At 37.5% G+C, this 18,712-nt stretch overlaps 1 protein-coding gene across 3 annotated transcripts in view; it reads right to left on the bottom strand.

Annotated features, from left to right (window-relative positions):
* Positions 1-643: 643 nt before the first annotated feature.
* Positions 644-18,712, bottom strand: part of LOC113111103 (eukaryotic translation initiation factor 4 gamma 3-like) — a 41,356-nt gene continuing 23,287 nt past the window's right edge. Inside the window, exons 10-34 of one of the 3 annotated variants that reach the window (XM_026275568.1) lie at positions 18,038-18,134; positions 17,222-17,935; positions 17,064-17,137; positions 16,161-16,392; positions 14,216-14,340; positions 12,872-12,997; positions 12,188-12,337; positions 11,723-11,920; positions 11,443-11,589; positions 10,952-11,188; positions 8,476-8,580; positions 7,368-7,506; positions 7,063-7,166; positions 6,760-6,847; positions 6,556-6,676; positions 6,264-6,466; positions 6,043-6,161; positions 5,121-5,293; positions 4,895-5,020; positions 2,917-2,998; positions 2,625-2,723; positions 2,095-2,241; positions 1,909-1,990; positions 1,672-1,818; positions 644-1,590 (exon numbers count right to left, since the gene is read on the bottom strand). In XM_026275568.1, the coding sequence (XP_026131353.1) occupies positions 1,409-1,590; positions 1,672-1,818; positions 1,909-1,990; positions 2,095-2,241; positions 2,625-2,723; positions 2,917-2,998; positions 4,895-5,020; positions 5,121-5,293; positions 6,043-6,161; positions 6,264-6,466; positions 6,556-6,676; positions 6,760-6,847; positions 7,063-7,166; positions 7,368-7,506; positions 8,476-8,580; positions 10,952-11,188; positions 11,443-11,589; positions 11,723-11,920; positions 12,188-12,337; positions 12,872-12,997; positions 14,216-14,340; positions 16,161-16,392; positions 17,064-17,137; positions 17,222-17,935; positions 18,038-18,134 (4,017 nt within the window). In that variant the 3' untranslated portion in view covers positions 644-1,408. The remainder of the gene's footprint in view (positions 1,591-1,671; positions 1,819-1,908; positions 1,991-2,094; positions 2,242-2,624; positions 2,724-2,916; positions 2,999-4,894; positions 5,021-5,120; positions 5,294-6,042; positions 6,162-6,263; positions 6,467-6,555; positions 6,677-6,759; positions 6,848-7,062; positions 7,167-7,367; positions 7,507-8,475; positions 8,581-10,951; positions 11,189-11,442; positions 11,590-11,722; positions 11,921-12,187; positions 12,338-12,871; positions 12,998-14,215; positions 14,341-16,160; positions 16,393-17,063; positions 17,138-17,221; positions 17,936-18,037; positions 18,135-18,712) is intronic. The other 2 variants (XM_026275569.1, XM_026275570.1) reach the window with 2 other exon arrangements.

The following is an 18,712-nucleotide window of genomic DNA, read 5'->3' as shown; positions in this document are numbered from 1 at the left end:
GCATTTGTTTATTTGTTATCGTTTAGGATTTACTTTTGTAGTCTATTTGATGTACAATTCATGTCACAATATCTTAAAGATTTGCTGTTAACCGATTGTATTTCTGGAAAGAACATTGTACGTTTATCATGTTAATCCTGAATAAATATATCATAAAAAATAAAATAAAGGATAACAAACAAACATAGCAAATAAAATATCTCAAAGAATATATTTAATATCTAACATATTTAAATATATTTGAACTGAACAGATTTTTTTCATTTATTATTATTCTATGTATTCAAGGACACATAATTAGATGCGTTTAGAATTATATAATCGCGAAAGAGAAATAATTGTGTAAATTATAAGTAGTTATGCAGCCTTAGACAATCAAGATCTTAATGAACTATGTTTCTTGACACACTTTTCATATTATATTTGCTTGTTAATAAGAATTACTTAATGTTTGCTTAAATATTAACAGAGTAAAAAGGACAAATACATTTTTGTTTTAAAATAATTTGTCAAAAATGAGGCAAAAATTTTTTATAATAATTGAATTAAAAAAACATCAGCAAACTATCGGTTCAAGATGCAGCAGGCGTATTAGCAAAATCCTGTACATTTCCCTCTGAAGACAAACAGCACACCATCACAGTCATTTTTAAATCTTATTTTTCTCTTTAATGTATTTACAAGCTTAACATTTCCTCTGTAGTTCTTCATTACAAGTACACTGAGCAGTTTTCTGACTTGCATTAGTGTTTGCATTTCACCTTTAATGCATACAGGTGAGGTATTTGATGATGATGTCGTAATTTTTATTCCATTCAGGATGCATATTCATTTTTACCATGTTTCCCATGTTATTTGGAAAGTCCCTTGAGCAAAAGGCAAGGCGGAAGAACCAGTGGCAGGTGTTTCTCAAAACAGCCTTAACCTTCAGCAACATCAACCAGCCCCCACCTTGAGCCAAAAATTGTATGCATTTATTCTTTTTGATTTCTGAGGAAACACTTTATTTGTTTTGAAGTGTATCACATGAATCCAGGGAGGCTGCTGACACATTGAAACAAAATTAATATTATTGTTATGATACGTTTATTCTGTTATTTCTATCAATGTTCTTTTTTGCCTGCAAATGTTAAATAGAACTCCATACTTGCAGTCTCTTAAAAAAATAATAAATTAAAGAGTTCAGAAGCTATCTTAAGTCTCTTCTTTTAAAAGTAAAAAAAAAAAAGTCAAACTTTAAAAAAAAATATTTTCTATATATATGATACAAGTATTTAGTGTTCCCTCCGTTTCGAAGAGAGTTCCAGCTCAGGTTGGCCAGCGTTTCAAAGTCAAATTTCCTTTAGTTTGGATGTATTTTTAAGTTTGTGTCAGTAGGGGGCGTCTGGGCGTCGGCCATCTGCTTATGTCAATTATCCTCAGACTCCTCCTCCGCCTCGCGTAACCAGGTGAAGAAAGCAGTGACCGACTTCAGCGCTACGCCTTTTCCCAGCTGTTCCGCCGGGTCTTTACTCGTTTCCCATTGATAGAAAGCGTCCTCCGAAATAACGTCCTCATCGTAAAGACAGTCGAAAAACATTCGGAGTAGATCTGTGAAAAGAAGTAGATCAAAATGACAATCCTAGAAGTCATTCGTTTAGTTTGGCATCTTTTTTTGCATCTGCTACATACTGGGTGGTTGATCCAGGGTGACAATCAAAGACTGAAGAGCGTAAAGTGCTTGCAGCTGCCGCTCGGTGTCTGAGTTAAGGTACTTATGTAATATAGGCAGGCGTCTCTGGATGATAGCAGTGTCCACTCTACAGGATGTGCTTTCATCTGGAGAAGAAAAAGGTGAAAGTAATTGGTAAAGGGAAGATGGAGATGGAGCCATTGAATAAAAGGCCCAAGAGCAAGTAGTTTGCTCACCTTTAACTGCTGCTTTACAAACAGCTGTCATTAAAGCTCTCAAAAATGGAGAGGAACTCATTTGAGAGTCGTCCAAATTAGCCTGAAAAGAAAAGCAGCTTTTTTTGAAAAGGTTTCATACACTTGAATTTTGGCTTTGCAGAACTGCTTGATCCATATGATAGAGGTCCATGGAATCGGTCTCACCTCGACCCAGTCGAAAATCTGTTCATCACTAGCTATGTCTTCCTGCAGAAGGTGCTCCAACTGTTTAAAGAGCTCCTCAGGACTGAGGCTGGGTTTAGCTGTGGCCAGGGACACAGGGGAGACGTCTGATACAGTGAACTCTAACTTCTGGAAAAAGAGGAAAAAGGACACAACTGGTTGATTTTTTTTTAAAGATCAGCATTTATATGAAATATACATCTTGGTAACACTTTACATAAAGCCTTTATGTATAATCCATTATACAAGTAGTTCAAATGCATTGATTATGCCTTGTAATGCATCTTATAAAGCATTGTAATGCAAAGCAACCACTAATACATTACAACACTTCATTGTCACATGATGTATTTTGAATTCAGTTATATTATTTACAACAAGATATAATGTATTACAATGCACAATTTATGCATAATTACAATGCATTATACCCTTTAAAAACCTTTTATAATGCATCATACATGAAGGTTTTAAGTGTCACTGAAGGGTGTTTGTTTCGGCTACTTACTCACCTGTTGTGAGATGAAGGTAGGAAGATGTTCTCCCTCAGGCAGGAAGTCGGCCCAGTTCAGCCCAGACTCTCTCCACAAATCTCCAACTTTCCTGTGGCTCTATAGCACAACCAGACGCATGTAAACACACAAACCCGCAAACAATACACAAAGCTACTTCACTGCATACTGCCACACTCATAGAGGTGTCAATGCAAGAAGAGCATCATGCAGAAGCACTAACCCACAGGTGACAACTAGATAAAGATGATGTCACTGCTCTAAACACCATGTCAACAAAAGTTAAGCTTACCATTTGTTTGCATAGTAGGTGCAGTATTTCAGAAAGTAAGATGGCAGCTCTTCCCACAGGGAGTAGCGGTTTACTTAACTCACTGCAGAAACAAAACAAATCTCCATTAGATGCTAAACTGAATCACTATGACAGCTGGAGCCTGCTAGGACCTGGATGACTGCAACTACTGTGCACTGCCTAAAGCCCCAGAAGTCACAGACCCAATACAATGAGATGTTTCCAGAAAGATGGTTTTTTTTTTTTATTATTATTTTTTTATTACTACTGAATTTTGTAGTCCATCTCATTCAGATTAAGGGTCTCAAATAACAATCCAATATCCATATCATTTTTTTTTATTTTACTAAACTAACATTTCTGACTGCAGAACCTGCTTTGGATGCAGCCCACCCTTCGATAACATTCGATAACAGATTTTTTTTACATAAATTATTTAAAAAAAATAAATGGTACAATGTTCTTGTAGCATAATAGTGAAAAGGTAGCTAAGGATGCTTTTTGATAAGATGTTAAAAATGACTATCATTCTGCCTGCTTTAAAAATGTCATTTATTTAATTGATTAAGTAAAAAGTGTGTGTGAGAGAGAGAAGTTGAAATATAATGTAGAGATTCAATAGCGAAGCTATTTTATTAATATAAGTTGTAAGATATGGAAGCTTATTGGCCTTCTGCAAGCCCCGCCTTGTTCACGCAGTGATTGACATGGCAGGAGGGGGCGGAGACGTGATCGGCTTGGAATGCATTTTCAATGTGCACATTGAATTTTGCGACATTCATTGCAGGACATTGAATGAAAATGCAATCGTAAGTGTCTTGACTGTGAGTGTTAATGCAATTAAGAAAACTAACATTTAAATGATAATTTTGCCACAATTTTTGCTTGAACATGTTACACATATCTAATCATTTCTGTAATACATTTTTAATTTAATTTTGCAACTTATAAAGCGTTAAAAGTAGTATTAGTTTTACATATTAAAACTAGTGTATGAAATGGCAAATTAAAATTATGTAATTTCATTTTCATTTTGCACAAAGCGTTGCACAAATGTATTGGAAAATGTAAATGTAAATACAGAAATGCATTGCCATTTGACATATTGCATTGTCATTTTGCATATAACATTCTAAATTGAATATTGCTACCCATATGCTTCCATAGTAGGATGGCGTTGTTTTATAATATGAATAATATTTTGACCTTGTACTGGAGAGTTAACAGAACATGCATTTCTTAAATCATCCTTTGAAAGGAGATTCCACCTCAAAAGAACATCCATCTATTAATCAAGGACAACATGTAACAGCTTTTTATGGGTGGAATGTCCTTTTAAAGGGTTACTCCATCCTAAAAAGAAAATATTTGTCATTAATCACTCACCCCCATGTTGTTCCAAACTCGTAAAAGCACTGTTCATCTTCGGAACACAATTTAAGATATTTTTGATGAAAACCTGGAGGCTTGAGACTGTCCCAAAGACTGACAAGTAAATGGTAAATGGTAAATGGACTGCATTTATATAGCGCTTTCAACAGACCACATGGCCATCCAAAGCGCTTTACAATTTGCCTCACATTCACCCATTCACACACACATTCACACACCGACGGCGGTGTCTGCCATACAAGGACAGTGATATGGAGTGACACAGAGGAGACCGTTGACAAAGGAATTACTGAATAAAGTCGGTTTTAGTGTTCCCGTCACTTCATATAACCCAGATTGCATGTCTGATGGGAGTATTCTGACAACGACGTTTCATACCTTTTCTGGACTTTGACACTGTCATTTACTTGCCAGTTTACGGTTAAGTTTTCATCCAAAATATCTTAAATTGTGTTCTGAAGACAAACAGAGCTTTTACAGGTATGCATATTTTCATTTTGGGGTGGAGTAACCCTTTAATCCCAAATTACGCAAAAGCACCAAACAGAACTCATAAGACCTTTCGTTTTCGGTGTGCAATCCTGACCTGAACAACTCTCTCATACTGATTCCTCCCTCTTTCAGCAAAGGACTGAGCAGCTCAGCCAGGTAAAGCCAAATGAAGGGAACATCTATGGCCATATCATCAGCCTGCTCCAGCATCTCTGAAAACCTACAAAGCCAAGAGACGGAGACAAACCACAGTGCTTTACTACCATAATAAGAAAGTACTAATAAATACATTTGATCTTAATGTATGTGTGTGTGCTCACCCTTTGTAGAGTTGGGAATGGGGTAAGATGCCCTTCTGAACGAGCTGATAGTACAGCAGTCCCATGTGCTCTCGGGCTTTCTGGCTGCGCTCCAGTGTGCACTCCAGACCCATGCGCACGAACACAAACAGTAGAGAGGGCTGATCCATCTCCATCACACACTGCACTGCCTCCTGCACACATGAACAGACAAAACACACATTCAGATGGTTTACTGTAAAGTTACTGTACACATCCTTAATCAAACACAATAATGAAAAGCTGTATGATGGAACGCACACACATATAATAATGAAATTTAGATTTTCTAAATACATCAAGGTGAAGAAATGAAAAAGGCCATACTGACAAAACAAAAATACATTTATGACTGCGCAAGCCTTCTATAATATATTCTTGTCTATGAAAGTAGTGTGTGTTGTTGTAAACTGAATTTTGACATAAATTAGATTCTATAATAGTTTTTATTACTATTTTAAATGTTAATGCACACCTAGCTGTGGATTATCCCACTTAACATTCCCAAATGAAAGCTGTTATTGATGTTTGCAGTGCAATATAATAATGTTCAACCTATTAATCAATTTAATACCAAATATTAATACTTCTATTAATACACTGCAGTTCAAAAGTTTGGGATTGGTAAGATTCTGATATTTTCGTCAAAACCATGAAACATTTTTGTTCTTTTCAAAGTTCCAAATGGGCAGCATTTATTTGAAACACAAATTCACTGTAACCTAAATGTATTTACTGCCATTTTAATTAATTTAATGCATCCATGCTAAAAGCTAACTGCTTCTTTCAAAAATAAATAAATACAATTTGTAGTTACCCCAAACCTTTGAACAGGTTTGTTTTTCATTGTACATGTTGGGAGTTTTTGTTCCTTGTGGGATAGTGTTAGGGTGCCGTGATGTACCTTGTAGTCATTAATGTGCAGAAACTCATCAATGATGGATTTGGACTTCCGCTCGACCTCCTCTTCAGACAGGATGGGCTTCTCTGAAACTCCAGCGACCTGCAGCGTCTCAGATTTCACTGCAATGAAACAGAAGCTCAATATTTTTAATATATGTTTAGTACACAAGTAATGGAAAATGCAGCTTTAATGTATGCGTGTTCACATGTGTCCTTCCTCACTATTGTTCTCTATTTCACATTTGTCCTCTGAGATGCTGGCTTTGCGTGTTGTGTGCTGTGAGTCAGGTCCCTCCCTCCATGTCTCCTGAGGGGCCACGTTGTCTGTTAGCTCCTTTGCGCTGCTACCTCGGCTGAAGGGCCCCGGTCGTGACGGCCCCAAACTCACCGGCTTTTCACTGCGTTCTCGACCGGTGCTGCCTCGACTGGCACAGACATACAAAATAAGATGAATGAAAAGATGGCAAACTTCTATACATTTAAGCTCTACATTTGTATCTCATCTGGTGGGTACCTTCCCAGTGGGCGTCTGGAATCGGAATCAGAGGTCTGGGCCGGAGGTTGGCTGGGCTGAGCCGTGGACGACTGTAGCGCTGAATAACGGTTCAGGGTGCTACTGGCAGAGCGGGTTAACTCTGGAAGTATGAGAATGGATGTGTACATGCACGTTATATGTAAAACAGTAATCTAAACTTTACTGAGCATTCAGATTGCTTACCAGAGTCACTAGCTTTGGCTCCACCACTGCTGCCCTTTATCCAGTTCTGAGCCCGAGGACCCAGCTGGATCTTTTCATCGATTTGAGGCTGTAGTCGGGGATTGGTTGGGGTTCATAGGTCATAGAGGGTACATCACAAATGCTAAAATGACTCATCACTGATTGTTAAAGCACATGGAAATGTAAACCAACAATTATCATTAATAATCAGCAGGTGGCAGTGTTTATCAACTCTACCCTCTGATTCATATTAATAAATGAGGTTAGTGTGTAAAATATGAACAGTGATTTCCATTTTTTCACCTTGGAGATCTTGGGGATCTTTGTGGGGTCGATGGTCCTGCTGTTCTTAGTAGTGGGCACAGTGTTCCACGTCTCCTCCCTCTGCGAACGCTGATCTCTCTGATCTAGAACCAAAGACGCGGGACAGGGTTACTTCACAAAAGATCCCCACTAGCCTATAATAGCCACCAAACAGTGAAATCAGAAATGGCAAGGGTTTTATTAACTCCAAATGTGTTTTTTTTTCCTCTGGGTGGCGCTGTAGTTAGTCTGCTATAGCTAGAGAAACGCACTGAAATGCAGTGAGGAAGTGATGTGGATCTCACCTGGCCTCCTCTTGATGTCCTTAGACAGAAGCTGCTGATGAACCTTCCTCTGTTCTTCCTGTTCCTCCAGCTTGGCTTCTTTATGGATCTGCTCTATGGTTTTAGGACCCTGGTCTGCTCTCCGGGACACCCAGTTATGCTTGAAAATATAAATGATCAGAGAGATATTAGACATCTCTGATTAATGGATCAGTGTCATTCTGGGAAATAGATAACAATTACCACGAAACTATAAAACGACAACCAACTATTCCGATCTCTATTTAAAGCTGGGCGCAATAAAGGCTTCACAATGTTGAAAGAAGGATCCCTCCTCTTTTTGTCTCTTCTCTCTCATGCATTTTTCTCACTCAAAAGCTGAGAAAAACAAAAACTGAGGAATGCAGGGGAGAGACACCAAGCTGAATTATGCCACTTGCAACCAGATATGAATTTAATGTCATGGCCAAATGCTATGACCTTTCTGATACAGTATTCTGTGCCACTGAGTTCAAGTGTTCCCGTTTCTGATTACTAGTTTAAACGTATATTTTTACATTTATAAAAACCATATCTTAAATTAAAATGATATAAATTAGAATCTATAAATTATTATAAATTAATATGATTATTTCCATTACATACTTTATATTAAAAAGTAAAGATTTGTATACTCATTTTAAAATGATCTAAAATGCTATTATTTGAGATGAATACTTTTTTAATCAAGTACATTAAAATGATAAAAACTGTAATAATTCACCATATTACTGATTTTACTGTACTGTACCACTAGAATATTATTATTATTTTTTTAATAAAACGCCACTCTTGGTGAGCAAAGGAGAGGTTTTCTTTTAAAAACATCAAAACATTTTACTGGCCACAAATCACAAATACAATTTGCAATAATTATAAAAGAAACCCCAAGTAAGTACATTTTTGTGCATGTTAAGCCATTATAGATTATATAGATTCTGAAGTTTTTAATGACATAAAAAATAAGAGTGTAAAAACACCACACAGATGTTTTTGCTTTCCCTGTTACTTGTATCAAAGCCAGGCCTTCCTGTACGCTCTCAACACACACACACAAACAAACACACTCACAATCCCCCATGGCACTTACCAGTCTCAAATCTATCACATCCTGTAGCATGAACCGTATCCGTGACGATGTCTTGCGCTCTTTGACAATTTTCTCCATCTGGTTGAAGTACTGGTCCATACGGGGCTATTCAAGGACACAGAGCAGCAACATATCAGTCGAATATAAAACACTAAGTTCATGTGTCCATGTCGATAACAACATCTCTGCAAAATGACTGATTATAAATGAAGACAGACAGCGATGTGTGATCATGTGGCACAGATCTTCCTGTGCCCATCCATTATGGGAGCCATCGTAAATCTAAAAGTAATATTTGAGGTAAAGAACTGCTCCTAAATCAATAAGGTCAATAAATGCAGAACCTATTTCCCAACCTGACTCCCTGCGGGCTGAAAAACGCCTGAAGTTGCTGCCGCAAGGTCAGCAAGAAAGAAAGGAAGGATACAGAAAACATCTACCCTCTTGCCTAATACTTTGCTCCAGGGTTTATGGGCGTCTGTTGGGTCCAGCTGGAACACATTTAGACTGCGTGTGTACAGTGCTCAAATTATATTTACCCCCATGCCTGAATATCCCTCATTCTTTTTGCTTTGCATTGCAGCATATTTAAATGGCATTTTCCCAGCTCAGTCCATTGTCATTTGAAGTCCTTCAGTGAAATGGCATTGTAGCTGAACAAAGGCATTTCAACATCTTTAGGATCAGATTAAAGATGAAAATCTCAAAGCTACCACAGTCATGCTATGACGAGAAGGAGCTCCGCTGGGAAACTGCTCCAGTCAAAGCTCAAAGCCCACTGTAAAAACAACATAAACAGGCTATGTTGAGAAGAATAGCATACTTGCACTAGTGCTGCAGTACATACTACTGTACTATGTGTGTAATGTTCCCAGAATGATGCTTAAATAAGCAAGGTAAGCTACCTGTACAGTACACAACAGAACACGCAGGGTGGAATTCCATTTCCCACAATGCAGATGTGTTCAATGCAATATGATCTTCCATTTAATTTACAGTATCCAGTAATTGCATTAAAATATTTCTATATTCAATTCTAATGTTATTTTATTTACTGCATGCTATTTAGAATATGCAGACTGCCACGTAATGCAGTCTCAATACAGAAGGCATACACAAACAAAACGATTAGAACCTGCCCTTCCTCTTTGAGCATCACAGTTAACACCTTACAGCATGAGCTCTGGCGGCCTGCTGAGCGCTGTCTTTCCAAAGTACTGGACTGATTTATTAGTAGCCTGTTTTATCAGACAAACAAACAGCAGAGGCGTGCTGAAGGAATGCCAAGTAAACAACAGTGATTATGTGATTAGTTAAGAATTCATCGAAAGATTCAGCTTTTAAGAATCCTTTTGTGCTAAATAAAGCTCTAGTCCTTATATACTGCAGTCTCAGCCTCACACAGACTGCATGTCTGATGCATAACACACACAAAAAAGGCGAAAAGCTTTCTGATAATGTCAAGCTCTACTCCGATTGGCTGGATTTGTGCAACTGTCCTATTAAAAAAAAAAAAATAAATAAATGTATTAGTCCCGTTTGAAACAAAACATCGCCACACTGTGCACTTCGAAGGTGAAACCAATTGCAGGATTTGCCAATATTTGCAAGGTTCCGGCATTTGAATTGTTCCAGGATATCCAATAATTTTCTTTGAGGAACTTAACTTTGAGGAAGCACATCTCTACTTGATTTACATTTACATTTAATCATTAAGCAGAAACTTTTATCCAAAGCGACTTACAAATGAGAACAATAGACGCAATCAGACCAACAAGAGAACAACAACAGTATACAAGTGCCATGACAAGTCTCAGTTAGACTAGCACAGAACCCGTAGCTATTTTTTTTATTATTTTTTTCTTTTTTCAAAGAATAGGATAGACAAGAAAATGTATGTATGATTTATGATATACCTTCCTGTTAAAAAAATAAATAAACAGTACAAAATCGACGTTTTGCCAAACTTTGACCAATATTTACCGGCCATACTGTGAATAGATAAGTTGCAATTTTTCCCACTAAGGTTTAAGTCATTGCAAGATTCTGCAGGTCTTGAAAATGTTTTTCTTTAGTAGATGGTTTGTATGTCTTTAATTCAAACTGAATCGTCACTTACATCGTGGAGGGTTACATTATTACTCTAACAATTTGACTTAAACCATTCATTATGCTGCAATTCCTCACAAATCAACCCTATGTCATGGCAAAAAAGAATTTTTAATCTTAGTTCCCTTCCTGTCTCAGAGGGAAGTTCTTCGGCTGTTTGCTAAGTGAACCATACTTTTTCCATTAGTGAGATGAGGTTTTACAATGGTTCTAGTTTCTGTAATGGTCATATTAGATGATTTAAATAAAAAGCTAAATATTCTATGCCTTTCAAATTTCCCTTTCCAAGGGAGTTTCACCACTGATCTTGTGAAATCCGATCAGTGCGGCTCCAGAATGTATAATGGCGAACTGTTGGGCAAGTTACCTTGGCTTTCTCGAAGTCCAGGTCTTTGCCGATGGTAGTGAGGAGTCTGCAGAGGCACTCTAAGCTCTCGTCGTCATGGTTTTTTAGTAGTTTCACAACACAGTCATGCATGATGGGCTCTGTCAGCATCTTGAGCTTGAACAGCTCACCGATGAATTTGATATTTCCCGTGGAGCGACGCCGAGCCTTGTCCTTCGCCTCCTCTAGCTCCTCCTGCAGTTTTTCCTTTTCTGTGGGCTAAAAAAAAAAGGGTTGCACATAAATCCCATAATTCTTTCAATAATGCCTTTTAAAGGGGTAATGAACTGAGAAATCTAAATTCCCTTGATCTCTGAACATATAACAGGTCAATATTGTTAATAAATATTGCTTCTATTGTCATCATTTGGATAAAGCATCTGCTAAATGACGAAATGTAAATGGCCATTACAGACAGAATGTCAAAAAGACTACTAAGATGAGATTCTTGATAATCATTATTAAATAATTACTGATGTGGCAGAGTCCAGCTCCTTTTGTTTTCTCTCAAGTACGACGTCGTCCACTTTGTCCCTCTCGAATTCCTTCTGACAGCGGTTCAATAGCAGCTTCCGGAAGTTTACCGTGGTATTAGGTTTATCTGCCGTGGGCACTTTGAGCTACAATTGGATCACAAGAGGAAGAAATACCCACGACATACTTAAGAATGAATAATATGAGGCAAATTAACGCAAACGTGGAAATTTCACAATCGCGCAATGCACAGTTAACTCCAAAGTGTACGAAACGTACCGTAGCCAGACAGCGGCACATGTTGGCGTAGGCCACAGAGAAGCTGGGCTCATCTATGGCCTTCTCAAACACAAGGTCAATGACTCCCTTCAGCCTCTCCTCTGTGTTGATGGTGAGATCCGTCACCTGCTTCATCAGCTGATTGAACATCTGAGGCGTGAGCTTGTTCAAAATACTACGAACCCTTCGGAACAACTCCTGGAATGCCAGAAAAGCAACAGATTGCCAACACACTGGAGTTCAAAATCGACAAAATGAACCTTCGGATAAAATAAACATGCTTTTGCTTAATGTGACAAATCAAGATGTGAGAACGCCAAATAAAACTCTTGTGCCTGACCACAAGACGGTTGCCACCATACGTGACAACCGTCTAATTCAATCTCAAGTGTGTATCTGTTGCCGTCTTGAGTGCTTCTTTTACTGTGAATGTTTCAAACACTTATGCATGACAGAAATCCACACCTGGGTTCTCAGGGCCTCTGGGTCATCCATCACACTCTCTCTCTTCAGCCCAGGTTTCCAGGCATTCTCTGCCTTCTTGAGCTGAACGTCATCAATAACAGAAACGTTGACGATGATTTTGCGTGGTGGAAGTCGCCGCACGTTTATAAGCTTCGGATAAAGAACACAGATAGAAAAGAAGAGTTATACGATGCACATTTTCCCACCAAATTGACATTAAAGTAATATTTGTCGATGTTTGACTTTGAGTCATTTTATGTTTTCTACTATGAAATCATATTAGAAAATAGGGGAGAAACTGTTTTTTTAAACAAATTAAAAGCAGTAATATTAAAATGTAAAGGTTTGACAATATTTTTTCATAGCAATGATTTTTGCATTAATGCAGTAATGATAATTTAGAGGGAAATGTTTAAGGTTATGAAAATAATTTCATAAGGCAAAAAAAAAAAAAAATATCTTCATTTACTTTGTGCAAAATACAATTACTTCTATCTCACCCCAAAAATCTAAAGAAAGGACCCAGGTATTATTTTTAGTGTTTTTATAATGGATACATTTATCTACCAAAACTGCTTAATCATACTTCCATGGGTTGATAGATCAAGATGTTTTTGTGTGGGCATACCTTAGCTATTTTGGTATTCTCGTCTGTAATTGAGTATATGATTTATTAAAACTCACTGGAGCACCATGTCCTCCTGGCATCTGCCTGCTGAAGTCAGCAAAAGCGGGAGTGAAATCCTGGGGAGTACCCCTGGAAATCAACCTGGGGTCCACAGACCTCAGCGGCAGCTTGTTTTGGTTAATCTGAAACAGATGAGATCATTTCCAAGAGTTATCCAGCAGGAGGCGCGGTGAGAAATAGAGCTGTGACATGAATGAAACACCAGATCTCCCTCCCCTCCTGCTTTATGCTGATCTTGGACTAGCTGTACCCATTTGTATCTTTATCAAAACCAGTATGAGAGAAGCTGGTTTGAGACCAGCCTTCCCTTGCCCTACAGAACTGAGGGGAAACAGTATCTGCCATGGAGACCAGCTCCATTTGTTATTTATATGTCAACAACATGCTCAACGATTTACACTCCGGTCAGCTTGTGACGGAGGGAACCAGAACAGCCAGAAACAGATGTGAGCGAGCACACATGTAAAGTAAAATCTAGGAACTGAAATGGGAAACTGAAAGTACAGCGTGTACGTTCGGAACAACAGAAACCAATGTTGTCAAAAACAGTAACTGAGCAAATATATATCACTGACAATGACAAACTCACTGTAAACTCTCTTTTATCAACACATTAGACTGAAGTTTAAGACTATGCATCGAACAGGGGCAGGGCATTTCTTTTCTAACGTCTTTAGGCTAAATGATGCCTACTGCCAAGTATGACATAACCGTAATGTAATTTTAATGGAAACAGGACGTCAAGGGAGAGTGCAACTCAGTTGAAGTTTAAAGAGTCAGGGGAACATACTTGTATTACTGTACTTTACATGTTTTAAGCAGCATTACACTAAAATGTTAAGTCCCTTTTTTCTTTTTTTAGGGAAGTAGGCAAAGAATGAGTTTTTGGCACTGAAAAAGGTTCGGATCACCCTGTTAACCTCTGGTTACGGGATTTCACATTGTACAAAATGGGTTAAGATTTACCTTGCATATTTATGAGGTTAATAACCATGATTAGACATGTATGGCATTTTTTCAAAAGTCTTATGCTCACCAAAGCTGCATTTATTGGATCAAAAATACAGTAAAACACCATTATAAAAATGTAAAATAACTATTTTCTATTTTCTTATATATTTTAAAATGCAATATATTCCTGTGATTGCAAAGCTGAATTTTCACCAGCCATTACTCAGTGCCACATGATCCTTCGATATGTTTCATAAATGACACAGTAATACTATTATTTATCAAATGCACATTGTGTGTGTCTACAAAATGAAACAGTCAGACAGCTGAATTTCCAGAAGGAATCCCACTCTTCTGACAACATAAGGAATAACAACAACAAAACCCACCTTGTCTAGCACCACATCGCTGATTTGAGGCAGTCCCTCTGGCTTCAGCACACAGGCCGGCATAAACTGAAAACCCAACAGGAAGTCCCGGTCATACTGTCTCTTTCCATTAGACTGCACAAGACCTGGTGTGGAAAAAGCACAGCAATGGTAGGCCAGATATATTATGCAATTTATCAACAAAAACACAGTATATGATTGTAAAGTGCTTTTGGTGATGCAAACAAGAAGAAAACTCTTAAAGGGATAGTTCACTCAAAAATGTAAATTCTGTCACTCATGTCAATTCCTCATGTCGTTCCAACTCCTTCGTTGATCTTTGGATCACGAATAAAGATATTTTTGATGCATAGCTCTCTGACCCTCCCAATGATCCTTACACGATCAAGGCTCAGAACCGTAGCAAGGATATAATCCATGTGACATCAGTGGTTCAACCTTAATTTTACGAAACTACGAAAATACTTTCTGTGCACAAAGAAAACAAAAATAGCTTAATTCAACAATTTGTCTCCTCTGCGTCACTTTGGCACCGTTTTGGAGAGTATCACATACGTACACAACATATGCTTTTCTGTGTCAGTAACACTGTATACGGATACGCGATTTAGGTTGTTTCCACTTTGATCTGAATGTAAACAACATATCCGTGTACATACGTTGCTTACGTATGTGATACTCTCCGAAATGGTGCCAGGGTGACACGGAGGAGACAAATTGTTGAATAAAGTCATTCTTTTTATTTCATAAAAAATATCTTAATTTGTGCTCCAAAAATTAACGAAGGTCTTAAGTAATTGGAACAACATGAAGGTGAGTAATAAATCAGATAATTCACCTAAAAATGACATTTCTGTGCTGTAAACCAAAGTCTAATGGCTATTTAACAAACAGGATGAATTTGATCTCCAGTGAACGAAAGAAATACGTATCTACACTAGGGGTGTAATGATACATAAACATAACGGTTTGGATTGTACCTCAGTTTTTATTTCGGTTCTGTATGATTTCGGTACAGCAGGGAGGAAACTATACATAAAATAGCTTTTTTATTATTATTATAATTAAACAATGGTTTACTGAACAAATGGCCATATTACTATTAAAGTTCATATTACAATTTTCTTAACGATAAAAATCTACCTTAAATTGTGCTATAAATAGGGAGCCCTTTTACATATAAGGTTAACTAGGGTTACAATTATCGTCAGAGCCCAAACCTTTAAATATAATAATCAACACTCAACTTAAAAAATAAAATAAAAAAAATCAAGTAAATTGTACATAATGGAGTTTTTAAATTAACTTCTAAATTAGAAAATTTCTAGCCTATTTGTTGTTGAAATATATTAATTTACACAGTGGCTATTTCAACTTGTTTCATAACAGATTTAATTAAACATGCATTAAATAATTAAGACATCACCAAAAAGTAAATTAAAATATAATGAGTAAGTAGCCCAATATTTAGCAAAATGCTTTTCTCTAGACATAATCTCTCTAGCGAACAAACAAGCTGTCGACACTGATGACTCGCCAGAGGTAAATGAAATGCTGTGATGTACGAGCGTTTCACTGACGTCTTCCCATGGTTAAAACAATGATTGAGTGATTGCGTCAAGAGACATTCATTCACGTTTATTTCACATTAAAAGGCGTTTATATAGCGATCTGTCTTGCCACATCAAAGAGCACCAAAACAGCATGCATTGTTTGGATTTCCTGAAAAAATGGTCAGAATTTGAAAGATGAGATTTCATAAAAGTAACAATAAATTAAACTGGAAGTTTCTAATCAAGTTCCAGTCATGCAGTGGTTAAGACAATGCTGTAGCCTATTTGTTCGGTAAACACATCTTTGGTACAAATACATGTATTGTTACACTCCTAATCTTCACTAAAGTTAAAAGATCAGAACTTAATTTAGTTCCTGTTGGAAGTCTTACCTTCCGGTATGAGTGGAGTAGGTGAACACATGGAGCCCCTGCTGTCCCCAAGTGTAACGCCACTGTCAGTGCTCTCTGTCTCCACCCCATTCCTGAAAGGCTCTGTTTCAGTCTCACCATTCTCCTCTGAGAGCTTCTCCTGGAGCTCAGGCACTGTAAATGAGCTGCTGTAGGTCCCTAAGGTTGGTTCTAAGACCTCATCACCAGCAGAGCTGTCCTTTGAGGTCTCTTCCTAATGTGACGCGAAGAAAAGCAGCATTACACAAGGGCCTGGAGCTGTTATGTGAGATGAATGACTGCATAGAGGTTTGTGCAATGATAACAATGTCATTAATCTGTTATGCTATGTGGAGGGATTTTGCAATTCTCCCTTTTCCAACATCCCAATATCCCTTTTCCACCGTTATTATAATGTAATAATAACCCACAGTGAAACCCACAGAAAACTAAACTGGTAAGACAAACAGAATTGTTACTAACACTATTATTGTTAGTTCTATTTATTTATTTAAAAAAAAATCAGTCTGTTCATTTAGATTTTATTTTACAGGTTTTATTATTTAATAATTTAATATTATAAAAAAACATTACATTTATCAACACATTTCACATTTTCATGTTTAATCCAGAAGGACTGTAAAGGTTTATTTAGGTTTGTTTTTTGTAGGCCTTATTCTATGAACCAAAAAATCTAAATAAATAAATAATTAATAAATAATTAATAATAATAAAATAAAAAGTAATTTGAAAAATACAAAAATAATTTAGATTTTTTTTTGAGCAATGAAAATCCAAAACAAAACAATTTTTTTTTTTGAGTTTTCCCAGGTACTGCATGTTATTTTTATTTAAATAATACAAAATTTTCATTTACTTCTTTTTTTGTTAAGAATAATATCTCACCTCATTTTCTTTCGTTTCCGCCATCAGAACATCTTCATTTGGTTTCTTCCAAGACTTTGGTACAACAGAAACTGCTTGAGATATGACAAAAAGGACAATGCAATTAGAAACTTTTAATTTTGCCTGATTTATAACACAATCATGTCAAGAACAATTACCTGAGGGTATGAACTTTCTAGAGTTGTTCTGAGTTTGTGATTCTGAAGCATCCTGAACCTTTATTTGGACATTGTCTGAGGACTTGCTTTGCTCTGGCACCTCAAGGACAACTGGCTGCAGAAGTGGTGCCAAACCAGGTGGTGGTCCAAGGACAGTAGTGGTGCAGGAGGTGCTTGAAGAGGCCTGTACGGTTGGGATCAAGGGCACATGTACAGCTAGAGAAGGGAGGTGCTTTGTCTGGAGCTCCTCCAAGGCCACTGGAACTTCCTGACTGGACTCCTCCGTGGATGACGTACCCTGGGTTGGCAGCTGAACCTCGCAGGACAATGATATCTTTAGGGCTTCCTGGACCTCAGGTTCTTCGTAGCTTGATAAATAAGATGGAGACTCTGCAAGGCCATTTACCACTTTGAGGGACGTTGAGGGCGAAGCAGAAAGTCTGAGAGAAGTTTCAGGAATAGAGTCCCCACCAGAATTAACCAGATGTGTTTGAGCCTTGGTAGCTGACGGAGAAATCAATTCCAGTTCTCCCGAAGCAGTTAGTTTAATGCATCCACTTGAAGGATGAGTGGGAAAATCAGAGGCCATCTCTGGAGAAGAAGAAGCTAATAATGGAAGACTTGGGGCATCTCCTTTCTCTAAAGTGGAATCTGAAGGCCTAGGCCCAGGAGATACAGGCTTTATAGGACCAGACTCCATTTTTGGCCTGTCATCTATAAAGGTCAAGAGCAAAGACAGAGTCAAAACATTAATAAAAGGTATGACCTTAGGAGACAAATGTTATCAATAAAAGTGGGTTGGGTCTGGAGTTTTACCCAAACTAGGTTTGCCATCCACTGGCGGAGGGCTTTCTGAGAGTCTCTGAGGTGGGTTGACACATGTTGTTTGTTCAGGGGTCTGACAGTTGCTTGGCTGTTTTAGGGTGAAAAAGAGAGAAAGAAAAATGCAGCCACATCAGTCACCCATCGCATAGCCTGAACTTTGACTATCAGCATAAAGCCTAGCCCACAGCCTAGCTTATTGTGGCCCAGAAAAAGTATGGGAAGATATGATAAATGATAAATTACTATGCATAGTAATGGCAATACAATGTTTTGGGACATTTTTGCATGAATCATAGTAATACCATGTTTTTTGAACATGGTACCATGGTCATTGCAAGATAAGCATGTTTCTTTGGCCAGATACCACGATATTACCATGTTTTTGGACATGATAAGGGTGCATTTTTTTGAACAGGTACCATGTTAATACATTGTCTTAACAGAACTCAATACAATAAACAGGGTAAAATCAGATGTTTTACATGGATGGGTACCATAATAATACCATGCTTTTTGGACATGGTAATTTCAGATTTTTTTTTGACAGGTATCATGGCAATATCATTTTTTTATTTGTATTTTATTTTGACATAAACCTTGGTACTACCATTGCATTTTTTTAAAAGTACTTTGGCTTATCATATGAATATCATGGTATATGTGACC

This window comes from Carassius auratus, chromosome 11, assembly GCF_003368295.1.
Source record: "Carassius auratus strain Wakin chromosome 11, ASM336829v1, whole genome shotgun sequence".
In the NCBI taxonomy this organism is placed as follows: domain Eukaryota; kingdom Metazoa; phylum Chordata; class Actinopteri; order Cypriniformes; family Cyprinidae; genus Carassius; species Carassius auratus.
Note: the sequence above shows the minus strand (reverse complement) of the source record. Positions and strands in the feature narration are given on the sequence as shown.